General features: G+C 33.8%; 1 protein-coding gene across 1 annotated transcript; it reads left to right on the top strand.

Moving 5' to 3' along the window:
• The first annotated feature begins 845 nt into the window (after positions 1–845).
• LOC141642733 (uncharacterized) lies at positions 846–2,459 on the top strand. Its single transcript, XM_074451653.1, has 3 exons — positions 846–1,543; positions 1,630–1,813; positions 2,349–2,459. The coding sequence occupies exons 1-3, from the start codon at positions 846–848 to the stop codon at positions 2,457–2,459; spliced, it is 993 nt and encodes a 330-aa protein (XP_074307754.1).
• The last annotated feature ends 5,194 nt before the right edge of the window (positions 2,460–7,653 follow it).

Below are 7,653 nucleotides of genomic sequence, written 5' to 3' on the forward strand. Positions count from 1 at the left end.
TGGATTGGTGTGGGTATGTGTTTGATAAATTAGTCGCAGGTGTTGAGCGAGTGTAGAACCGGGTTCTCTACTTTGCGTGGTTGCATACTTGTTGTTATGGTGGCATACTTCCATCGTTTGTCTTTTAAGGAAAAAACAATGTCTTCGAGACTCCTCTTATCAAGCAATCTTTGGGATGAGAAGTATTTTGTTAGTAGGTGTATGTCGAGCTCAAGTCTGGTTCGCTAGGTAATGGGGAATATGTCAATGGTGTGTATCCTGTCTGCAAACGCTTAAGAGAAGCAAAAGCTGCTGAGGTGTGTGCAGTCGTTGATAAACCTGAACCTGGGAAAAAGTATCTGGAACTGCCTGTTGTTTTGATACTCGATGATGTTATTCGAGCAAAGGCATGATGTAAGTTCCAATCATTCTTTCAATCATTTTTTGTGTAGTTCTTTGTAAAGGTGTAGTGTAGTTATTTTAAAGTTTTGTAGCGATTATTTTTCCAATTATTGTAAATTATTGTAAAGACTTAGGACAATTATTGTAAAGACTTAGGACAATTATTGTAAAGACTTAGGACAATTATTGTAAATACTTAGTATAATTATTGTAAAGACTTATTATAATTATTGTAAAGACTTAGGACAATTATTGTAAAGACTTAGTACAATTATTGTAAAGACTTAGGACAATTATTGTAAAGACTTAGTATAATTATTGTAAAGAGTTATTATAATTATTGTAAAGACTTAGTATAATTATTCATTTTTTTTTCTTTTTCTTAGGTTTCCCAAGCACATCTTTTGATGATGAAGAGGGATGTTGAGATATTTCTCCATTTGTACACGCAACGGAAGGAAGCGATGGGGAAGGAGTGTGGTTCTTCAACATTTGAAGATTCTTCGACAGACCACTTCATTTCTTCGACTCTTGCTTTCATTAGTGACGATGATTCTTTGTTCACTAAATATTTCAATTTTATTTGTGAAAAAGCTGAGGAAATGAAACAGGCGGGAAGTAAACTGCCGTTGTATGAAAGTTTTTGTAAGGAGCATGAAAAGGGGAAGCATGAAAAGGGGGAGCATGAAAAGGGAAAAGATGAAAGGAATGGGGGTTTTGCGTTTGATCCCGAAAAATATAAGGTGGTTTATTCTCGGGAGAAAGGTAAAAATAAGGTCTCTGATGTAGCGGTTGAGAAACCGAATGAGGAGGTGCCAACTGATGACGGCATTGATAATATTGATGTTGAGAATGAAACTGTGGACTTGAGTAGTGTGGATGACGTTGTTAACAAAGTTGTCAACGAGGGTGTTGTTGGGGATAGAATCCAAGATAATTCTGTTATAAGTGCTTACCTGCTGCATTCAGACGTTATGCCTGAGCATACGTTTTTTGGGATTTGTGGTATAGGGTGTGATTTAGATTGTGAATCACCCAATCCTGATGCAGTTGTAGTTTCTGTTTTTTTGTGCAAGTACAAGGAGCTTTTTGCTCCTATTTTAATGCGGAGGAAGACTGTACTTGATTACTGTTTTCTGCACGATCATGACCTACGAATTGGGTAAGCATTATATGTTTTTTGTCCCCTCTCTTTTTTTTTCTTTTTTTGCTAATATATCTACTATATAATTTGTTTTCATGTGGCAGGGAGGATTTGGTTGTGTTTTCATTTCATCACATGTTAACTCGAGATGACATTATTTCATTGTCTGCTAAGACTATGATCACATCGAACGTGATTGATTGCTGGTCATTCTTACTTAATGACATGCTGGTCAAGGTTGGGAAAGGGTTATCCCCCACAAGAAGTTTTTTTTGTACAAGTCATTCGGTATGTGAAATTTTTTTTATATATTTCTGTTTGATAAATTTACAATGGTTATGACAGTTATTCTATTGTAGTTACTTGATTATTGTAAAGTATATTAGCTTGTTTTTTGATTCAAATAAAAACAGTTTTCCTATTCTTCAATTTTCCTATTCTTCAATTTTGTTTATTGTTTCTGTGATTATTCTAATACTTGTATTTCATTATTGTATTTATACAAGTTCAATTATTCTCTTTTTTACAAGTTACAATAATCGAGTTTTCATAATACAATAACATTGTTATTGTAATACAATAATCGATTATTGTATTACAATAACAATGTTATTGTATTATGAAAACTCAGTTATTGTATTATGAAAGCTGTTTTTGTTGTGATAGTTATTGTAAAGCGGAATAGTAGTTATTGTATTCGATTAACCAAGTTTTTTCATTGTGATATTTCATTTTCTCTTATCGTGTGGTAATATTTTTCATAGGCTTCTTTGTTTAAGCTTATCAAAGTCTGCTGATGATGAGAAAAGATTTATACGAAAAGGAAATTTCTAATGTTTGGGACACTGTCATTGAGAACAGCGAAGGTTCTCTTGACATTGGTGCCGATTTGGTAATTTTTCCAATTCTTTCTGTTCTTTCTTTCTTCTGTTGATTATTTTATTGTTGAGAACAGCAAAGGTTTATGTACGTCTGTTTTATCATGCCAGGTTTTTATTCCTGTTTATTTTGGAGATCATTTTTTCGTGTTGTTGTTAACTTTGTGGGAAGACTGTGGACTATCTTGACAATCGTGTATATGATGATTTTGAAGATAGTATCTGGGTGTTGGCTACCAACTCTATTGTATGTACCTTATTATAAGTTTTTGTTTTCATCTACTTCTTCTAGTTATTTTTCTTGTTCTTTAGTGATGATTTTTGATTTAAAAATGTAACCAGGTTGAAATATTTGGTAGTTATCTTGTCGAGAAAGGTTTTGAAAGAGGCAGTGAGGTCCGCAATTTCAAATTTGTAAATGTGGCTTTTGGGTGGAAATCGGAAGGGTCCCAGAATTTGGATTGTGGTGTTTTTGTCATGATTCATATGATGTTTTATCTTTGGGAAGTTGTTCAAATCTGAGTTGCATGACGCATTGAAAAGGATCATATATAGAGCCGAGATAGTTTGCCATCTTGGTTTTAGCCAATATCAACAAAATTAGGAAAAAATTGTTGGATTTGGTTGATGATTTTACAAAGACAAAGGCACCTTTCTTTGTGTTTTGCTTGAGAAGCGTGGGTTAGGCCGAGTTGGAAGCGGCAAGGGTGGGCGATGCTTTGGAAGCTCTTAGGGTTATGGCAGAGGAACCTGATGATGGTGTAGGTACTCCGGGGCCTAGGAAAAAGTATGCCTGGTACACCTATGAGCTGGGATGATTAGATCGGTAGAGGTAGCGGACCAACTCGATGGTCTTGGCTGCTCAATAAACTGTGGCAAGGCAGATACAAATCTTCTTGTTGTTTCAAAAGTTATGAGGGCTAACAAAGATATACACGCTATGCCAAGCAAGAAGAAACAAGTTGTTGATTATTGTTTCTTGGATGATTACAATCTTGCAGATGAGTATGTTCATTTTTGTCCAAACTCAATGAGAAACAAGTTTGTGTGATTATTCTAATAATTGTATTCTACAAGTTCAATTATTCTATGTTTTTTTACAATTACAATAATTGAGTTTTCATAAAACAATAACTATGTTAATGTAGTACAATAATCGATTATTGTATTACATTAACATAGTTATTGTTTTATGAAAAACTCGTTTATTGTTCTTTGTAGTTATTTTTAAATATTGTTTTTAAAATTTACTAAGCTTTTTTTTTTAACTCCTTTGCGGTGAACTTACATTTCTGGGGCAATGCTATCTTGGATAAGTCGATATTCTTTCTCGAAGCCAAGATTACACTTTGAGTTGCGCGTAATAGCCGCTGGTCGGTTGTCTTGAATTTCATGGAGGTTAAGGAGAAAGAAGCGCCCGATGATGATGTTCCTTGGTACACAACATATGGTATGATCTGTTTTTCATTATTCGATTCTTGTAGAATGTTTAATCATTTATCTTCAATTTTATTAACAGTTTTATGGTATTTATAGGAAATCTTTGAAGAGATGCTAGAGCAAGCGGCGGATAGTGATGATGTAATCGACAGACCCGAGAAAGACAAGGTTGTGCGATCTTGGTCCCATTTTTTAGGTGAAAATGTTGTAAACTCTGAGATCGATGTGGACCTTGTCTTCATCCCGTTGTCTTTAGAGAAGTACTACTTTTGTGTTTGTGTGAACTTTATGAACAAGACGGTTGATGTCTTTGGACCATACGTCGCATAAAGATTGGGAAAAATCCGATTTCTACGGACTTGCAAAGATTGCGATCGTTTTTCTAACTCCCGATCATATACAAATGCTATTTTCAATCAAATTATTGTATTCTTTGTAACAAAGTTATTGTATTGTTTTAAACTTGTTATTGTATAGTCGTGCTTTCTAATTCTTTCTTTTTTTTTGTACATCTTTGTAGGTTAACTGTTTTTCCGACTTTTTGGAGACAAGGAAAACAAAAAAAAAGAAGGAGTTGTCATTAACACATTTACATTCGTGAATGTTGATTTTGAATGGAAAGCGACTATCAAGGGTGATAAGGAATCGGGATTTTACACAATGTTTCACATGCTCACATATGAAGGGAATCACGAGCAAGGATTGTATGTGGTTAACAAGAAATGTGAGAGGATTCCTATATGGCTTGAGATGGTTGCTATTTTGTTGATGTCAGATGTCAACGAGTCAAGAGCATCTCTTTTGGAAAAAGTGGGAACTTTCAAAGGAGTATATCGGAAGTAGAGAAAGAAGTTTTAAAATTCGGAAGATCGGGGAAGAAAAGGGTTAAAACAACAATAGCCGTTCTTGGTCCTTCTCGTGAAACAAATAAAAGAACAATTGATTGATTATAGATGGATTTAGCAAACAATTCTAGATGGATTTGTTCGATAATCTAATGTTTAGATAGTCATGTTATTGATTGTTTGAACAAATTTGATGTAGTTTGTCATTGATTGATGAACAAGTTAGTGTTTTTGTAATGCCTTTAAGTCATTGTTATTGTAATATCTCTAGACAGTTATTCAAATGATCAAATGCAATTATTCTATCAGCCTTCATGTAGCTGATTATTGTAAAGCGTTTGCCCAATTATTTTAAAGCATACCTCTGATTATTTTAAAGCTCTCATGTATCTGATTATTGTAAAGCTCTTTCCCAATTATTTTAAAGCATATCCTTGATTATTGTAACAAATTGGCAAGTGCAAAGCATTATCAATTACAGTAAAGCATTATCATTATCAAATTAATATATTTATGGAAAAAAATCAGAACGATTGCGAATAAACTTAGCATCAATTATTATAAAGCATAATTGTGATTATTGTATAGTTTTCACATTATTATTGTAATAGCGCAAGGTATTATTAAATGAACAAAATCAGAACAATTGCAAAAAAATTCAACATCAATTAATGTAAAGCATAACTTTGATTATTGTAAAAGTCTAACACACTTATTGTAAAGTATACCCCTGATTACTTGTAAAAAAGTCTAACACAATTATTTTGCAATCTTGCGGTTATTTGTAAAGCATAATATGGATTATTTTAAAACGTAATCTTGATTATTTTAAAGCGTAATGCATTTTTCATTTTTCATTCTTCTTCTTCATCTTCATCCTCCATTTCATTTTCCTCTTCATCTTCTTCCTCCAAAGCATGCTCAACAAACGGATTTGGACAGTTTCTCTTGTCATGGTGTCCCATTTGTTTGCGCTTATTACATAGCCTCTTCGGTTTGCTCGCCTTCTCAATTGCCTTATCCTTGTTTGATTTCATTCTCATGCCGCTTCCTTTGTTTTTTGCAATCTTGGGTGGAAGAACAGTAATATTTGATTTTGCTGAACAACCTAAGAGCATTTCCAGTTCTTGATCCTTTGTCAAGCTCTCTTTGGTTGGATTTATTTTCTCTCGGAATTGTAAAAGCATCAAACTTAGCTCCTTGATTCGATTATCGCATCGAGTTAAGAACACTTATTGTTGCATAAAACTCTGACCATACCCTTGATAATTCCAATTTTCTCAAATCAGTGGGATCGTAGTCTTGCAATAACTTTCCATCCAGTCCATACAAAGGCTTTCTATATGATTTCTTCGTCCATCTACTTTCGATGTACTGCTCCGGTATGCTTTGCAGTCCTTTTCCTGATATAATCCATATAATGTGTTTACAAAGGATTCCTTTCCTCTCAAACATCTTGCACGTACATGTTGTTTCCTTTGATTCATTATTGTGAGCAACCTGCATGCACAGTGTAGTTATTTTAAAAGGCAGTCATAGTTATTATATAGTTCAACATGAATTATTTTATGCAGACTAGCAATTAACACCAAGGTAGAAGTCCTTCAGTTTTTTTATGTTCAACATGTACTTGCCAATTATTGTAAAGCATACCTCTGATTATTTTAATCTAATGTTTAGATAGTCATTATTGATTGTTTAACAAATTTGATGTAGTCATCATTGATTGATGAACAAGTTAGTGTTTTTGTAATGCCTTTAAGTCATTTATTGTAATATCTCTAGACAGTTATTCAAATGATCAAATGCAATTATTCTATCAGCCTTCATGTAGCTGATTATTGTAAAGCGTTTGCCCAATTATTTTAAAGCATACCTCTGATTATTTTAAAGCTCTCATGTATCTGATTATTGTAAAGCTCTTCCCCCAATTATTTTAAAGCATATCCTTGATTATTGTAACAAATTGGCAAGTGTAAAGCATTATCAATTATTGTAAAGCATTATCAAATTAATATATTTATGGAAAAAAATCGAACAATTGCGAATAAACTCAAAGATCAATTATTATAAAGCATAATTGTGATTATTGTATAGTTTTCACATGATTATTGTAATGGTAAAAGACGGTTATTGTATTCTTTTATCACAGTTATTGTATGTTAAAGTAAAAAGACAGTTATGTTTATAAAATTGAATAACCTGAAATACTCTATGCTTCCTGTAGGCATCTTCAACATTTATAATGTGCATGTTTCCTTGCTCGAAAAATCCAACAACGGCACACGAACAGGGAGCCATTTGCACTTGCTCTTGGAACTCATAGAAAACAGTATGTGTGTAGATTTTAGAGGCATGTTTTTCAATCATTGTCTTAGAAGAAACCTGTGGCAATGTCTTCACTTGCAAAGATCAAGAAATCTGTGATTATAGCGTTGTTGTTCCATTGCACTCTGAAAACGCAACCAAAATTCTACAAGTGTGCCGTCTATGCTCTCAAATCTTTTGAAATAACTGTTTTGACTCTCTGATCTTTGTGTAGTCTTCAAAAGGCAGCCTAAAGGCAAATCCCTAAAGTAAGCCGGTATCCATTTGTGCCTTTTGCCATACATGTATGTCAACCAAGTATTATCATTCAACTCAAAGTCATTAATCACTTGAGTCCATTTTTCTTCAAACTCAATGGGTTCCAAGTCAGTATCCCAAACAACTCCGCATATCCGCTCAACAAAGTCCGTCTCCTTACAAATCTGTGACTCAACTTTATCGGTAAGTTTTTTCATTATATGCCACATGCGAGCGATGTCTTGCTTGCTTGAATACGAACGCACCCCGAGTTTAATTGCGGATCTTGATCGGTAAGAATGCACTGAGGTTCCTTGTTGCCCATACAATCAAGGAACTTCTTAAGCACCCAAATGAATGACCCATCGTTCTCATGATCGACAAGTGCGGCAAAAAAAAG

Source organism: Silene latifolia, chromosome 1 (genome assembly GCF_048544455.1).
Source record: "Silene latifolia isolate original U9 population chromosome 1, ASM4854445v1, whole genome shotgun sequence".
NCBI classification, from domain to species: Eukaryota; Viridiplantae; Streptophyta; class Magnoliopsida; order Caryophyllales; family Caryophyllaceae; genus Silene; species Silene latifolia.